Genomic DNA, 17,517 nt, shown 5'->3' on the forward strand with positions numbered 1-17,517 from the left:
GGGAGGAAATCTTGAGCTTTCTGTCTGTTTTGAGGCTGCAATCTTGAAGCAGCGGGGGGGGGGGGGGATTTTCACCCTGTGATAAAATAGTGATGTGGAGGAAGATCTTTGGAAATATGAGGTGGTGGCTGAGCTCTGAGCAAAGCCGGGTGGAATGGAGGTATGAATCAGGGAGAAATTTGATTCTGTTATATTTAAAGGCACACATACCTAATTCACACTTTCTGGGGGGTGGGGAAGTGTGCTGAGACACAGTCGTCCTTCAGAACTTGCTCTCTTCAAGCACGTAATGCTTACATTAAGTACATGCCCTGGCTCAAAGTGTGCATTAGAAATGCATAGATCTGTGCAAAACAGTGTAATGGAAGCGCATTATACTGGGTGAAATTGCTTTGCAGAAATACGTCCACTCAGGGCCATGGCTAAGGAGTGGCGAGGAAGGCCCCTGCCATGGGTGCAGGTGAGGGCAGGGTGCAAAATCGGCTAGAATATGCCCATAAGTATGTTTATAAATAAAAAATATTGATTATTGCCTCATAAGAAAAGGTTTTTAATAGAGGGTCTTTATATGACATGCATGCACGGGGGGGGGGGGCATTTCCCCCTATTTTTCTTGGCTAGGGGGCGCAATCTAGACGTTTTCTGCCAGGGGCGCAAGATCACCTAGCTACAGCTCTGCGTCTACTAGGGCAAACTGCTTATAAAAATATAAAAATATGTGTGTATCTGAAGAAGTGTGCATGCACACGAAAGCTCATACCAAGAACTAACTTAGTTGGTCTTTAAGGTGCTACTGGAAGGAATTTTTTTATTTTGACTATGGCAGACCAACATGGCTACCTATCTGTAACTGCTTATAAAAATGTGAGGGATAAATTAGCACTAAATAAATATAAATGTAAACTATATTAATTTATACCCTGCCTTTTTCCCTGGCAGGACTCAAAAGGGGCTTACAGATAAAAGTGCTGGTGCATTTTTGTGCAGACGTTAAAAAAATAAAATTTCCACAAACTGAGATGGAGAACTGAGCGTTAAATACGAACATGAGAAACAGAGAGAGACTGAAATTGACAGATTTGTCCATTATTGATTCTTCTTCGGCAATCCCTCGTAGCTGAGTAAGATTGTCTTCCATAAACACGGTTTTAACAATGAGTCCGTAAGTGACTGTGGAGGTCAATTCTGGATCCACATGTCCTTCCACAGTGGGGACATTGGTTTCCAGGTGGGAGCTGATCACAGTGTGGATTTACCAAGCATGCCTTCCTCCTAGCACGTTTCTCCCTTGCGTCCTGAGTTCGAGTGTCTTCAAAGCCCATGACACCTTTGGCAAAGGCTGTTCTCCAACTGGAGCTTGCAGGCCAGTGTTTCCCAGTTGCCAGTGTTTATACTACATTTTTTTTTAGCTTTGCCTTGAGATAGTCTTTAAACCTCTTTTGTTGACCACCAGCATTACACTTTCCATTTTAAAGTTTGGAATAGAGTAGTTGCTTTGGAAGACGATCATCAGGCATCCGCACAACATGACCAGTTCAACAGAACTGATGTTGAAGAATCATTGCTTCAACACTGGTGATCTACTGGTTCATGATGACATAGGAAACCCTCTTTATGCTGAGTGGAGACCGTGGGTCAATTTAGGTCAGTATTGGCTATGCTGACTGGCAATAGCTGTCCGGGATTTCGGACAGGGCTCTCAGCCATACCTGGAGGTGCCAGCAATCAATATCTTCTGCATATAAAACAGGCTCTCTGCTACAGAGCAATGGCAATTGGCTCTTTCTGAAGCTGGGAAGCTGACGCTGAGGTTGGAAGCTCAATGCAGCATTAAAAAGATTTGCCCTTTAATTGTCTGCCCCTGATGAAGAGGAACAAATACCCCTCTCTTTTTGCTCTGAGGCCTGGGGGAAAGAGGTGGGAGGAGACTGACCAGAACCCACGGATTCCGTAATCCGGAGACCTCTTGGCAAGGCAACAAAACCAGAAAGCTGCATTCTCAAATTCTCTTCAATAAGAAGCAAGAGTTTGGAAAATAACAGGCATTTTGCATGTCTGCAAAAATCTAAGGGATATATAATACAAGCACAAGTAGTGATGACAGTACAGTGGTACCTCGGGTTAAGTACTTAATTCGTTCCGGAGGTCCGTACTCAACCTGAAACTGTTCTTAACCTGAAGCACCACTTTAGCTAATGGGGCCTCCTGGCACCACCGGAGCACAATTTCTGCTCTCATCCTGAAGCAAAGTTCTTAACCTGAAGCACTATTTCTGGGTTAGTGGAGTCTGTAACCTGAAGCGTATGTAACCTGAAGCGTATGTAACCAGAGGTACCACTGTATCTGGTTTAAGGGTGCTGGCTTTTTTGCATATCTGACAGAGCAGAATTATTTTTAAAGGGGATTGGACCGGAGCTATAAAAACATGCTAGTAAAAAAAACCAGGAAGCTGCTATCTGCACCCCAGCTTGTTCTATCAAATGACAAATCGTACGATGGTTGTTGTTTAAAAGAAGAAAATGTAGAGCATTTATGGGAAACCTTTTCATCTGCTGTTAAAACTGGCAGAGCAGTAGGAAGCCATCAGCCGGGGTGGGGCGTAGAAAGATTTGGCATGTAGTGTTACTATGTGAGCTCATTATAAATTAATTTCTTGCTATCATTTTCCACACTGAGACAGTCATTATTTTGCAACGAAGCGTTTTCGGATCATATAAGTTGAGTGCGTTGCAGCTGTTTTCTTGACCAAAACTCGGTTTTACCTCTACCCTCGGTATTTGTGCTGACGTTACAGTTCACAAGAAATAATAGTCTCTTAGTTTACAGTGCAGCGGTGGAGCGGTTGTGTGTGTGGTTGTGTGTGTGTGTGTGCGTATCCCATGCCAGGGGTAGGGCACAAACAGAGCCCATCTTGCCTGCCCAGCCCCCATCAAGGCCACACCAGCCCCGATCGGCACGGCTGTCTCGCCCTTCTCGTGCCAGCTTCCCCAGAATTGAGCCTTGCAATTCCGCTTGGGGACAGCGACAACCACATGCTGCGCCCCCTGCCGCTCGCTGGGCAGCCGATGCAGCACTTGGCAGGCGCAAAGCAAGTGCCCCCACACCAGGCCCCCAGCACAGCACGGCCTGGTGCTCCTTTCCGCGAGCGTTGGTTCCACCAGTGCCTGAAGAGTAGCGCCAGGCTGTGCTGTGCTGGGGGGTGCCTGCATGAGGGTGCCCGCTTCACGCCCCCTAAAAAATCTGTGCCCGGGGTCACAGCCCCTCTGGCACCCCCTACGCTATGCCCCTGTTACAGCGGTATGTCTCTGATGTCAGAGCCCTGTGGCAGGAGAGCATTCGGTTCAAATGCTTAGAAGAAACACAGGATGGCTTTGTTTCTGATCAGTCACTCTTAACTTTTGCTTTTTGTAAAGGAGTTCCTTGAAGTCCTGCCAGGAAACCATGAATGGATTTGCTCCACCCTCCAAAACGTTGGCTTTTGTTTTATGTGTCTGGGTGCTGCTTGTTCTTTTCTTGCATTTTTTTTTTTTTTTTTTGGACAGTGGTACCTCGGGTTAAGAACTTACCGTATTTTTTGCTCTATAAGACTCACTTTTTCCCTCCTAAAAAGTAAGGGGAAATGTGTATGCGTCTTATGGAGTGAATGCAGGCTGCACAGCTATCCCTCTTGCTGTTCTGGCTTCTGAGATTCAGAATATTTTTTTTCTTGTTTTCCTCCTCCAAAAACTAGGTGCATCTTATGGTCTGGTGCATCTTATAGAGCGAAAAATACGGTAATTCATTCTGGAGGTCCGTTCTTAACCTGAAACTGTTCTTAACCTGAGGTACCACTTTAGCTAATGGGACCTCCTACTGCCGCTGCACTGCCAGAGCACGATTTCTGTTCTCATCCTGAAGCAAAGTTCCTAACCCGAGGTACTATTTCTGGGTTAGCGGAGTCTGTAACCTGAAGCATCTGTAACCTGAGGTACCACTGTCCTGACATGGAATCTTCCTTACATTTTAGTGGGGACCCAAAACTGAACAACAGCAGCAACAAAATATACCTATCTCCTGCGAAGAATTTCAGGTTTTCCGCCCTGGAAGTACAGAACCTAATGTCTGCCCCTCTGTTCTTCAAGTACAGTTGTACCTCGGAAGTTGAACGGAATCTGTTCCGGGAGTCCGTTCGACTTCCAAAACATTCAGAAACCAAAGGGCGGTTTCTGATTGGCTGCAGGAGGCTCCTGCTGCCAATCAGAAACTGCAGAAGGTTCAGGTTCCAAAGAACATTCGCAAACCGGAACACTCATTTCAGGTGTTCAGGAGCCAAAACGTTCGCGAACTAAGCTGTTTGAAAACCAAGGTATGACTGTATTAATAGTTCCCCCCTTTGTTTTTCTCTCTTTTTAAGGCTGTTATGTTCTGGGTAGTGGACAGCTTGATCATGAAGAAGCACAAACAGAAAGAAAGCTTTGAAATCAGTGGAGTGATGGAAATCTCACGAGCTTTGCGGGATGAAGAATACCAGGTGAGAACAGAAAACCCATCAAATTGTTCGTCCCTTAATTCTGTTAGCTTTTTATTATCATTTTTATTCCGCCTTTCCCCCAGAGAACTGGGAGTCAAGATGTCTTACAAAAACTGGCATGACGCTGCTTTAAATGTATGATGCAAATGTCGCCTGAGATGTCTTTTGAATAACTGGTTGTGCACAGTGCGGAGATTCTGTCCTCTGGGATAGCGGCCGTCCTGTTTGCCGAAGTCCTTCTGAGGATTTCCCCAACATTTCCACAGCGTTAAATGCTCCCTCTTGCCCTTTCTCTTTTCTTATAAAAATAAGTTAAAAGGAAAAGAGGGACGCAGGTGGCGCTGTGGGTTAAACCACAGAGCCTAGGACTTGCCGATCAGAAGGTCGCGGTTCGAATCCCCGCGACGGGGTGAGCTTCCGTTGCTCGGTCCCTGCTCCTGCCAACCTAGCAGTTCGCAAGCGCGTCAAAGTGCAAGTAGATAAATAGGTACCACTCCAGCGGGACGGTAAACGGCGTTTCCATGCGCTGCTCTGGTTCACCAGAAACGGCTTAGTCCTGCTGGGCACATGACCCGGAAGCTGTATGCCAGCTCCCTCGGCCAATAAAGCGAGATGAGCACCGCAACCCCAGAGTTGGTCACGACTGGACCTAATGGTCAGGGGTCCCTTTGCCTTTGTAAAAGGAAAAGATTTTCTAAAAGGAAAAGAAAGTCCAGCTGATTTTGTGTGCATCAAGCACAAGATTCTAAAAACGGGCATTGCTCCACTATCCAGCACAAGCCAAACATCCTTTAAAATCCTAGTAAGACCTCCAGATATTTTGCAGGACAACTCCTGGTCCCTGTACGTCCTCCTGTTCCAGAACTTCTGCAGGGCATCTGGTTGGCAAAGGATGATATAGAAGTTCTTGTGAGGTTCTCAGTTTTCCGCCATAAAATGAGCGGCGGTGACTCACTGAATTGGTGCAAGGAAGAAATCTTAAGAAAAGTGGGGGGAAATCCCCACCCCACATTGGAAAACTCAATGCAGGCAATGGACACTAACCAGGCAGGTCGAAATCTTCCTGTTGTTCCCAAAAGCAGGCAAGGAAGCTCTTCCTCTTGGCTCAGTGTCCTCCACGACCTTCGTTGCAAGTTCAAAGGAAAAGATCCATAATATTTTCCCGGCAGGTCTTTGTTCTCGGCCTTTGCTAACACAACTTGGGCCCCTGGGGAGGTTGTGTTTGTGGCATCCCATGTCTCTGTTTGCATATGCATTATGGTCAAAGGGCATAACGAGGGTAGTTGATCGTTGTCTGTGTCGTTTAACCTTGCTCCTGTCGGTTTCCAGGGACTGCATGTGTTTGTATTGAAAATTCAGGTCTTTGGCAATGTACAAATTCTAGCTGGAAGGAAGAGGAGGAGACCTCCTAGTTGCAGTAGACAGTGGTTGGCTCGCTGCCTCTGTCTACTGTATAGAGAGACCACTCTGTCCAGGGCAATTAAAAATTGAGCCTTAAAAACCAGCCTTTCTCAACCTGGGGGTCCCCAGATGTTGTTGAACTACAACTCCCATCACCCTTAGCTAGCAAGGCCAGAGCTCAGGTGAAATATACTCGGAGTCGAGAGTGGATTTCATGCTCATTACTCAGCTCATAGTGGTGAGGAGGAATGGAAGTTCCCCCAGAATGTCTGCTTTATATACATTATTTACACAATGGGCCCCACGTGATTGGCTAATTCCGGGATTCACCTGTAGGCCAATCTGGTTGCGGATTCACTTCCACCTGGAGCTGGATTGGGTGGCTCCTGTGGACCAATCAGACTGCTGCATTCTGGACCCTATTGTTCTAGGACCAATCAGACTGCTGTATTCTGAATCCTGTTGTTCTAGGACCAATCAGACTGCTGCATTCTGAATCCTATTGTTCTAGGACCAATCAGACTGCTGCCTTTTGGATCCTATTCAACTCAGTACATAACATCAGGGATGATGGGAGCTGTAGTCCAACAACATCTGGGGATCCACAGGTTGAGAACCGCTGCTTAAAAACAGTTTAAAACAAACAACATTCGCAAAAATTTTAGTTATAGCAGGGTGCAAGTGGACCCTCTGGAACGTGAAGGATTGGTTGAGGTCGATCTTAATCATAGTTCTCCTTTGCTCACTCAGCTGAAAATACTTGGAACAGATTTCCCTTCGGTTTCTCCTCCTCAAAGAGATGTACAGTAGAGACTTTTATTTTTTTACCTGTATTCCTGGCTTCACTTCAGGTCAAGTACCTCAAGAGCTTTATCCGCATTGATCAGGTCTGGCTGCAAGCAGGCGCCAATTGCTATCCACCCCACTTAGATTTCAGGTCCTATCTTTGAAATAAAGCTCTCCATTCTTCGCAGTGCAGAGTTCTGCAGAGGGGGCAAGTATACAGTTCTTGCAAGGCTTGAATAGGAGCAGACCAAATATTCATGCAGTCCTGCCTGAGCTCCATAATTGCTACTTTAAAAAAAGGAAATCGAGAGAAGCATTTCCTCTGCTTTCCTTCGCAAGGAAATAAATGTCAGGCTTGCTGCCCATTCTGGAAGGAGAAATGTGCAAAACCTGCCTAGAAATCGTACCTTTAGAAACTCGAGAATAATAATAATAATAATAATAATAATAATAATAATAATAATAATAATAATGATGATGATGATGATGATGAGTGGGTTTTTTTGCACCCATCTTTCTCAAGAGACAATGGAGTATGTCTCCACAGGTGAAAACAAATCACTGTGTTAGCAAGCTTTAGGTGGCCTTCCTGGGACACCAAGGGTCATCTAGTCCTACCCCTTGCAATGCCAGAATCTCAACACTCAGTCCCCCACCCAGTTTGAAACCACCCTAGACTCTGCTTAGCTTTGTAAATGTGCAAGCACTTTTATTGCTGCGCCACTAGGAGGACAGAAGTATTATATTGCTTTAAACCAGCCTTTCTCAACCTGTGGGTCCCCAGATGTTGTTGAACTACAACTCCCATCACCCCTAGCTAGCAAGGCCAGAGCTCAGGGATGATGGGAGTTGTAGTCCAACAACATCTGGGGACCCACAGGTTGAGAACCGCTGCGTCATGTCTTTCTCCCAGAGGATCCTGGGAGCTGTAGCTTGATAAGGTTGCTGAGACCCCGTTTCCCCTCACAGTGCTCCATTTCCCAGAATTCCTTGGGAAAGGGGGACTGACAGACTGGTTTGACAAGACTTAGGGCAGACAGAAGGGGGAAGCAATTATTCACACAGCATATAGTTAAACAGTGGAACTCACTCCCAAGGGATGCCCACCACCTTGGACGGCTTTAAAGAGGAATAGGCAAATTCATCAAAGGTATGCGGGTGGTGCTGTGGTCTAAACCACAAAGCCTAGGACTTCCTGATCAGAAGGTCGGCAGTTCGAATCCCCGCGACGGGGTAAGCTCACGTTGCTCTGTCCCAGCTCCTGCCAACCTAGCAGTTCGAAAGCACACCAGCGCAAGTAGATAAATAGGTACAGCTCCGGTGGGAAGGTAAACGGCATTTCTGTGCACTGCTCTGGTTCGCCAGAAGTGGCTGTACGCCGGCTTCCTCGGCCAATAAAGCGAGATGAGCGCCACAACCCCAGAGTTGGCCACGACTGGACCTAATGGTCAGGGGTCCCTTTACCTTTATCTTTTGGCAAATTCATGGCTACATTTTGTATTTACTGTCGCCTCTGAATGGCAATTGCTGGAAATTGCAAGCCAGGAGCGAACTGTTAAGCTCGGATCCTGCTTCCATTCTTCCCCTTAGTGCATGGGTAGGCAAACTAAGGCCCGGGGGCCGGATCCAGCCCAATCGCCTTCTCAATCCAGCCTGCGGACGGTCTGGGAATCTGTGTGTTTTTACATGAGTAGAATGCGTCCTTTTATTTAAAATACATCTCTGGGTTATTTGTGGGGCATAGGAATTCGTTCATTCCCCCCCCCTCCAAAATATAGTCCAGCCCCCCACAAGGTCTGAGGGACAGTGGACCGGCCCCATGCTAAAAAAGTTTGTTGATCCCTGCCTTAGAATGTCTGCTTGGCCACTGTGAGAAATTGGTAGGTCACTGGACTGATCCTGCAAGGCTTCCTCCCCCCCTTACAACTTTAGGTATCACATACTGTGGTGTTTGCCATCCTCTCCCACTTCCTCCTTCATGGGAGGATGTTCACTGTGTTTGGATTTCCTCTTTAGCTTTCTGGTCATCATAGGGGCTGCCTCCTCCCCACCCCCACCCTCGGCCTTCCTGCCGATTCCAGCCTTAACAGTAACTAAAACACGGGCAGATCCTATTGTTCCGTTTTCTGCAAATGAACGTGCAACTTTGGGAGGTAGACAAGAATGGAACAAACAGTCATTTGTGCTGGAGCCAAGACGAGCTGTTGGTACATTGTTAACTACCCTGTTTTTCCGGGGGTGAGCTTTCAAGGCACTCTTCTGAATGTTTTCATTACGTTCTCTAAACAGTCCTATGCACCTTACGAGTAACCCCTGTTGAACTCAATGGGACTTGCTTCTGAATAGACGTGTATAGGATTGTACGGTGGTTAAATAAATTGGGGCAATGCAGGGAATGCCATTAAGCTGAATCTTTCTGCAACAGCATCAGAATTACAGAACAATCCATCCGTTTTTGATGGCCATGGCAGGGTCAGTGTGGTGATCAAATTTGCTCGGCATGTGTTTTAATTTGTTTTAAGCTTACTGTTAAGGGACACAGGTGGCGCTGTGGGTTAAACCACAGAGCCTAGGGTTTGCTGATCAGAAGGTCGGCGGTTCAGATTCCCGCGACGGGGTGAGCTCCCCTTGCTCGGTCCCTGCTCCTACCAACCTAGCAGTTCGAAAGCACGTCAAAGTGCAAGTAGATAAATGGGTACCGCTCCAGCGGGAAGGTAAACGGTGTTTGCGTGCGCTGCTCTGGTTCACCAGAAGCGGCTTGGTCATGCTGGGCACATGACCCGGAAGCTGTACGCCGGCTCCCTCAGCCAGTAAAAGCGAGATGAGCATCACAACTCCAGAGTTGGCCACGACTGGACCTAATGGTCAGAGGTCCCTTTGCCTTTACCTTTACTAAGCTTACTGTTATATTTTAAATGCCTGTTTTTAACAGTCTCTTATTGAATATTTTAATGGGGGTTTTCTTGTTAGTCGCTTAAAGGTTTTATTATAACAAACGGTAGGTAAATTAAAAAAATTAAATTGAATATTTTTAAGTTTTTAATCTGATCTGTGTAGGTAGGGTTTACTCCATAGGATTTCCTTCTCCCAAAATTGTCCCACAAGGCAGTGAGTATGGATTGTTCCTCAGGTTTTACTCCCGAAGCCTTTCTCACAAATGAGTGTGACGGCAACAGTTTAGGATCAGAGTCTTCCTTCTCCTAGATGGGCTACGTTATACAAACATTAAAAATATGAAGCCTTAATTAAGATACACAATAAAACAACCCCATTGAAACATTTAAATCAAATTTCCCTGGTTTAAAACGTGCAATACGCAGCGACCCGTTACGATTAAAAAAGTGGCACTGTATAAATGAAATAAGAATTAAGTTGGCATCTTGGTTTTCTGCTTTGGTTTTGCAGGTGCTGCTGTGTCCGGCTGTGGATTTTGACCATCCCGCAAGCGACCAGGAACAGTCAGGGTCTTTCCTCAGAGTGAATCCGACGACAAGACCATTGGACCACCCGGTTTCAGTTTAAATGGGGATTGCGAGCTGAGCCGAAAGGAGGGGACAGTAGCAACTGAGAGACCTTCAATAAGGATGCTTCATAAATGATGCACCCATCTTTGGTTTTCCGGGGAAGTGGAGTGTCTGTGGCAATTATGCATTTAAATGAGGATCACAAGGTGGCGCCATCCCATTGCATCCAAAAGTGATAATGCGCGTGGGATTCTCCATCATTCCTGGCCTTTTCTCGGGAGTATGGTGTCGGGTGTTTGATCGACAGAAGATTACATTGTTGGTTGCATTTTGTTCTCCTGAGCTGTGCTCATGCAAATGAGACGAAGTGGATTGACTTGATTCTGGCTGGCCAGCTGGTGGCAGATTTTGTTTGGGTCCGAATGGTAACACTGCATCCTTGAAAGAATCAAGATTGTATGTCTGGAGCGGACGCTTCTGGCACAGATCACTCGTAAATCTGCACACAGATCACTTGTAAAAAAAAAAATCAGGTTGCAAAACTCTCTTTTGAAAACACAAAGCATGAGGACTAATCTCGACTCAACTGTGGTTGCTTTTTTACGCTTTTATTATAAGAAGTGTAATAAATATCTGATATTTAAACTTTCCTCGTATTTGGAAGCCATGCTTGTCCTTTGAATCGTCTCTTGAGGGGAGTCTATTCTGAGTGTTTGGTTGCTGGTTATCCAAAAGTTGGATTGTTCCCGAGTAGAAACTGTTCCATAACAGTAAACCTCAGGAGAAGCTTTTTCTTCATGTTGGGTTCTGTACGCAAAATCCACCCACTCCCAATGGCAGGATGGTTTCAGAAGCTCTGTAATAAGAGGGCGACATCATCTAGTTTTCCATGCCAGGTACCTGTGAGGGGCTGGCTGGATGCTGCTAAGTACCGTATTTTTCGCTCCATAAGATGCACTTTTTTCCTCCTAAAAAGTAAGGGCAAATGTCTTGCGTCTTATGGAGCAAATGCGTGGTCCCTGGAGCCGAATTGCCCAGGGGAGAAAAGCAGATCATGCCTTTTTTCTTTTAGAAAGATGGAAGGGGGTGTTGAAACGAAACCGCTGAGCAGCTGATCAGCAAGCGATTGGGAGGGATAAGGGACTCTAGAGATAAAGGAGGCTGCCTGGGAGGGGGCAGGTAAAAGCACATGGATCCTCAGGATTTTGGCACTGGGTCACCCCAAATTCATCATCAGACCACACAGCATGTCCATGGCCTGCATCAAAAAATCATGCATCCACTGTTTCGTGGGGCCGCAATGGCAGGGATCCACATGGATTCTCAGGATTTTTGCATTGGGCTACCCCAAATTCACCGTCAAATCACATATCATGGCTGTGGCCACAGCATGAACCACAAAAATCATACATCCACTGTTTCGTTCAGAATTTTTTTTTCTTGTTTTCCTCCTCTAAAAACTAGGTGCGTCTTATGGAGCAAAAAATACAGTAGATCCTGGAGGAAGAAGGGATGGAGTCTGACTTGGGAGAGGGGGCCAGTGATTTGTGGGGAGCTGTACCGGTCAGGAGGCAAGAGTCGGAAGCAGGGGAAGCTTCAGAGCTGGAGGGTGGAGGACAGGATGGTTTGGAGGGTGGAGCAGAGGGGTGGAGGTCCCTGGCCTTTAAAATACTCAGTGGAGGGTTGGGCCAGGCAAAAGCTACGGTCAGGCAAAGAATCACAGAAACCGAGAGACAACAGGACTGCTCAAGGTGCCCCGACTATAAAATTGGAGAAATTGAGAGATATATAGCCGCACCGGCAGCATATCTTTTCTTTCTCGTATCCAAAAATGCAAGAAGGGCTTTTACACTCGCCAGAAGCTCGGCTCTGCCCTCGCCGGTCCTGGAAGGATCCTTTGAAAAAGTCCCATATGCTCCGAGACTTTGTGCCTGTTCATTGGGGGACGTAAGAAGCCCAGAGCACTTGTTCTTTAGATGTCCCTTTTATGAAGAGGCACGTAGTGAGACCATTGATCCCCTGCTGGTGAGGCTCGCTGACCTCCCAGAAAAGCAAGAATTTGACCTTTTCCTGTTAGGCAATGATCATAAGACGACCCGGATGGTCGCCAGATTCTGTGTACAGATCTGTAGGCACAGACCATCTCCCAACCCAAACTAGTTCGATAAGAAAATCCCCAAACTTGGTTCCATGTGTGACTCTGGGTCATCTCTCTGCGGTAGCTTATCTTAAAGTTTTAAGCGTCTATACGTTTATCATATTTATAAATTTTAAATTTATTGTTGTACATTGTTTTAAATGTTTGTTTTCCTTCTGGGATTGTACCCCCAAGTGTGTTTTGTAAGCTGGTCTCTGACCATAATAAATTATCTAAGTGAAGGAGCAGGTACTTCCCTGCCCTCTCCTGCACAACTGTCTCCCAGAACCAGGAGGGAACTGAAAAGAGAGGAGCAGAGGACGTTGCCATGCAGGTTCAGTCTCTGGTTACATGTGTGTAGCCCGTCAAGGGAAGGTACATAAACCGTGGAGGGGGAGTGGCCCCCTGTTGCTGCAACTGCAGACCTGGAATAGCTGCCTAGACCCTAGATTGGTGTGCGTAGGTCTCTATGCTATCTTTGACATGCATTCCTTTGGCTACAGAGCACCCTTGACAGCACCCAAGGAAAACCTAAATTAAGGGAGGGAGAAAACATTGCAGTCACAAAACGGTACAGTGGTGCCCCGCAAGACGAATGCCTCGCAAGACGGAAAACTCGCTAGACGAAAGAGTTTTCCGTTTTGGAGGTACTTCACAAAACGAATCTCCTATGGGCTTGCTTTGCAAGACGAAAATGTCTTGCGAGTTCCTGCGGGGTTTTTTTCCTCCCCCCCTTTTTCTAAGCCACTAAGCCGCTTATCAGCTGATCCGATAAGCTGATAAGACGCTAAAAGCCACTAAAATCCTCTAATCCTTCAATGGGCTTGCTTCGCAAGACGAAAAAACCGCTAGACAAAGAGAATCACAGAACGGTTTCTTTTCGTCTTGCGAGGCACCACTGTACATGCTAAACAAAACTGCATGCACTCGTATAGTTTTGTTTGCAAAATTCAAGTTCTTAGTGCAATGCTTTTTGTGCATGCAGGAGTTCTGTTGCGGGGTCTGCCTTGGTACAGGATGGGGGAAGAAGAAGAGTTTGGATTTGATATCCCGCCTTTCACTCCCCTTAACGAGTCTCAAAGCAGCTAACAATCTCCTTTCCCTTCCTCCTCCACAACAAACACTCTGTGAGGTGAGTGGGGCTGAGAGACTTCAGAGAAGTGTGATTGGCCCAAGGTCACCCAGCAGCTGCATGTGGTGGAGCGGAGACGCAAACCCCGTTCACCAGATTACGAGTCCACCGCTCTTAACCACTACACCATGCTGGCTCCCTTATGGCCCTCCAGATGTTGTTGGATTCCAGCTCCCATCAGCCCCAGCTGCCATGGCCAGTAGTCAGGGATGATGGGAGTTGTAGTCCAACAACATCCGGAGGGCCACAGGTTCCCTGCCTCTGGTATGTCAGATTCCCTTCTGGCAGGGATAGGGAACCTGGGGCTCCCCTGACTACAACTCCTATCATCCCTGACTGCTTGCCATGCTGGTTGGCACTGATGGGAGTTGGAGCCCAGCAGCAATTGAAGGGTGGCAGATTCCTCAATTCTGATGAGGAAGTAGGGGCCCTATCACTAGGCGGGATTGGACAGCTTGCCTCAGGTGGCAGAATTTAGGGTGCCTGACTTTATTTTATTTTACAGCTTAACAGAGCGTGGGAGAGGCATCACTTAGGTTTTCTGCCCTGGGCCCCAGGAATTCTAGGGAGGCATCTGCAACGGAATAACACTTGACCGCCACACCCCTTGCTATTTATAAATTGTGCTTCCCTTTGCAGAAATGTGTGCTTGTGCAAGCTAGTGTGACTTTTAGCAAGCCTAAATCATGTCTCCAAGGAAGGGAGAAGTATTTCAGCATTGGGCATCTGGCAGAAAGACGCCTAAATTCTCTCTTAATTTGCTCGTTGTATCCAGGCCAGTGAGTACAATTAAAACGTTAGCAGATCATCTAGGTGTGCCTCCATCCTTTCGCGGCAAGGAGCCAATTTTTGGCCTGGCAGCAGAGTTACTTCCAATTCCTGAAATGCACCTCATTGCTCATTCTCTAATTATTCTGTTGTTGGGCTGGAATGTTGGTTTGTTTTGCAGCAAGAAGATTTCTTGAGCAGGAGGCTTTGGGAGGTAGATCAGTGCCTGGAAGGAGAACTGAATCCCATATTCTTTGGGTTGTATCCAGCAGAGTAGACCCACTCAAATTAATGGACCCAAGTTACTATTCAGGGGGTTTACTCTGAATAGAACTAGATACAACCCTTGGTGTGTGGACCCTTGTGTAGTTAAAACAAAAAAAAAAAACACCATCTCCAGTGTCCTAGAAGCCACCCAACCAGTATGAAAGGGGAGCTTTTCAGTCGTTGTGTGCACCAAAGCTAAGCATTTAGGAAAGCTGAAAAGACGAGGTACTTCAGTTAAATGAGAACGGGGTGCAAGTTCTGTTACCTTCCGTGGAACTTCATGGAAAACACAACTTCATTCTGCAAGAAGATATTGGAGCGGTCCAATATCTTCTGCCCATATCCTTGCACAGAAAAGAGTAGATCTGTTTAACAGGCAGCACATGGAGATCTGCACTGGTCATTCCTAATTGTTATTACCGCATAGTTATTAAGATTATTGCATATAACAGAAAGGGCATGATCGTGAAGGAACTTTGCACATCTGCATTTGCCTCTACACTACTTGCTTCAAGGGCCAGTTGGGGGGCTGTACTTAGACCCTGTACTAGACAGCATCTTAAAAAGCAGAGACATCACCTTGCCGACATAGGTCCGTATAGTTAAATCCATGGTTTTACCAGTAGTGATGTATGGAAGTGAGAACTGGACCATAAGGAAGGCTGATTGCCGAAGAATTGATGCTTTTGAATTCTGGTGCTGGAGGAGACTCTTGAGAGTCCCATGGACTGCAAGAAGATCAAACCTATCCATTCTGAAGGAAATCAGCCCTGAGTGCTCACTGGAAGGACAGATCCTGAAGCTGAGGCTCCAATACTTTGGCCACCTCATGAGAAGAGAAGACTCCCTGGAAAAGACCCTGATGTTGGGAAAGATGGAGGGCACAAGGAGAAGGGGACAACAGAGGATGAGATGGTTGGATAGTGTTCTGGAAGCTACCCACATGAGTATGACCAAACTGTGGAAGGCAGTGGAAGACAGGAGTGCCTGGCGTGCTCTGGTCCATGGAGTCACGAAGAGTCGGACACGACTAAATGATTAAACAACAACAACAAAAGTTAGGACTTGCAAGAGGGAACTATTTACAGCAGGTGCGGGTGGTAAAATTGGATGGGTCGCGAGGTGAGGAAGGTTGTGCGCATTCTGTGACTTTTGCCATAGTTGTCAACTTTTCCCTTTTCTTGCGAGGAATCCTATTTGGAATAAGGGAATTTCCCTTTTAAAATGGGAAATGTTGACAGCTATGACTTCTGCACCAGCATAGGAGAAGTCATGGGGAAAAGCAAGCCTCCTTCATCTTCTTCCATGCTTTGAATAAATTAAAAATTATGCCCACCATGTTAATGAAGCATGCACCAAGCAGGTACGTTAGCGGCCAGCGCTTCGCATTTATGGTATATTTTATGATATGCCCCTCAACACTGAAGAGAAGGCACTCAGAACAAGAATGCATCCTGCAAACAGAGTGGGCCCATTCCTAACCTCCTCCCCACTTCTTTAATAGCACAGCTTATCCGAGTTTGTGCTGCTTCTGTTGACTCCTAGGAAGGAACAAAAACATTCTTTCCCCAGCCTACTGCTGTCATCCTTCGTATTTTGGCCCAGTTTCCAGCTTTTTCTCCCCAGGGGCCTGGCACAGGGAAGAAAACAAGCCCTCGCATCTGTAAAAACATGTTCACAGCCCCAGGGAAGGTCAACGGCACTGAAACGCCTTGAGCCAAAGAAGGTTGGTGCGACCTGGAAGCTCTGGGATAGCTCAGTTGGTAAAGCATGAGACTCTTAATCTCAGGGTTGGGGGTTCGAGCCCCATGTTAGGCAAAAGGTCCTAGTAGTCCCTTCCGACTCTACAATTCTATGAACTAGACTTCCTTCACTGGGAGCCTTTGGGTTCGAGGCACCACTGTGGAAGGAAGCACATTGCAATACAGTGGTACCTTGGTTTTCGAACGGCTTAGTAGTCAAACAACTTGAAACCCCAATACTGCAAACCCGGAAGTAAGTGTTCCGGTTTGCGAACCTTTTTCGGAAGCTGAACATTCTCCATTTTGAGTGCCACACTTCCAAATGAGTGCCACACTTCTGTTCTGAGTGCTATGCTGAGGTCTGTCTGTTTTTGCTATTTATTTTGCATTTTTTTTTTTTGCAGCTTTTGTTTCGTTCTTGTGACTGTGTGGAACCCAGTTCAGCTCCTGATTTATTGATTGTGTGACTGCAGTACATTGTTTATTGCTTTCATTTTATGGATCAATGGTCTCGTTAGATAGTAAATTGCTGTTTTAGGGGTTGTTGTTAAAAGTCTGGAATGGATTAATCCATTTTGCTTTGCTTTCTATGGGAAAGCACACGTTGGTTTTGGAACACTTTGGTTTTGGAACGGAGTTCTGGAACAGATTAAGTTTGAGAACCAAGGTACCACTGTAATGGGATGCTTAACACCTTTGCCCTACTAAATGTGGTCCTAAGAATCTATCAGATGATCTCTTACAGTTCCCCCAATTTGGGGTTTCTAGCTGATCATACAGGGTTGGTCATTTCTGAAGACAGCAGAGGATATACAGTGGTACCTCAGGTTACAAACGCTTCAGGTTACAAACTCCGCTAACCTGGAAGAGTTACCTCGAGTTGAGAACTTTGCCCCAGGATGAGAACAGAAATTGTGTGCCAGCGGCGCAGCAGCAGCAAGAGGCCCCATTAGCAAAAGCACACCTCTAGTTAAGAACAGTTTCAGGTTAAGAACGGACCTCTGGAACGAATTAAGTTCGTAGCTAGAGGTACCACTGTACTGGTAACTGCTATGGGATTTCGGCCAACATAGATCCACAGAGCCACAGACCCTAAACAAGGGAAACATTTTTCTACTAGGTCATTGGTTGGACTACAGTTCCCAGCATCCTTGACTATGACCCATGTTGGCCGGGGCTGATGGGAGGTGAAGTCCACAACCTCTGGAGGATACCAGGGGGCTGTGGTGGGAGACTGATATGTTGGTTTGTGGAGCTTTGCTAACATTGATTAATTGCAGCTCCTCAGGGTCTCCCTGTTACCTGTGACA

General features: G+C 46.4%; 1 protein-coding gene across 1 annotated transcript in view; it reads left to right on the forward strand.

Annotated features, from left to right (window-relative positions):
• The window catches only part of LOC310688167 (store-operated calcium entry regulator STIMATE-like), a gene marked incomplete at its 5' end in the record, with an annotated part of 42,136 nt that extends 31,477 nt beyond the window's left edge, over positions 1-10,659 (forward strand). Inside the window, 2 exons of the mRNA XM_083464289.1 lie at positions 4,394-4,510; positions 10,103-10,659. Coding sequence (XP_083320415.1) covers positions 4,394-4,510; positions 10,103-10,219 — 234 coding nt within the window. The 3' untranslated portion in view covers positions 10,220-10,659. The remainder of the gene's footprint in view (positions 1-4,393; positions 4,511-10,102) is intronic.
• Positions 10,660-17,517: the final 6,858 nt, after the last annotated feature.

The sequence above is a fragment of the Podarcis liolepis genome (assembly GCF_965112155.1).
Source record: "Podarcis liolepis genome assembly, chromosome: 10".
Classification (NCBI taxonomy): Eukaryota; Metazoa; Chordata; class Lepidosauria; order Squamata; family Lacertidae; genus Podarcis; species Podarcis liolepis.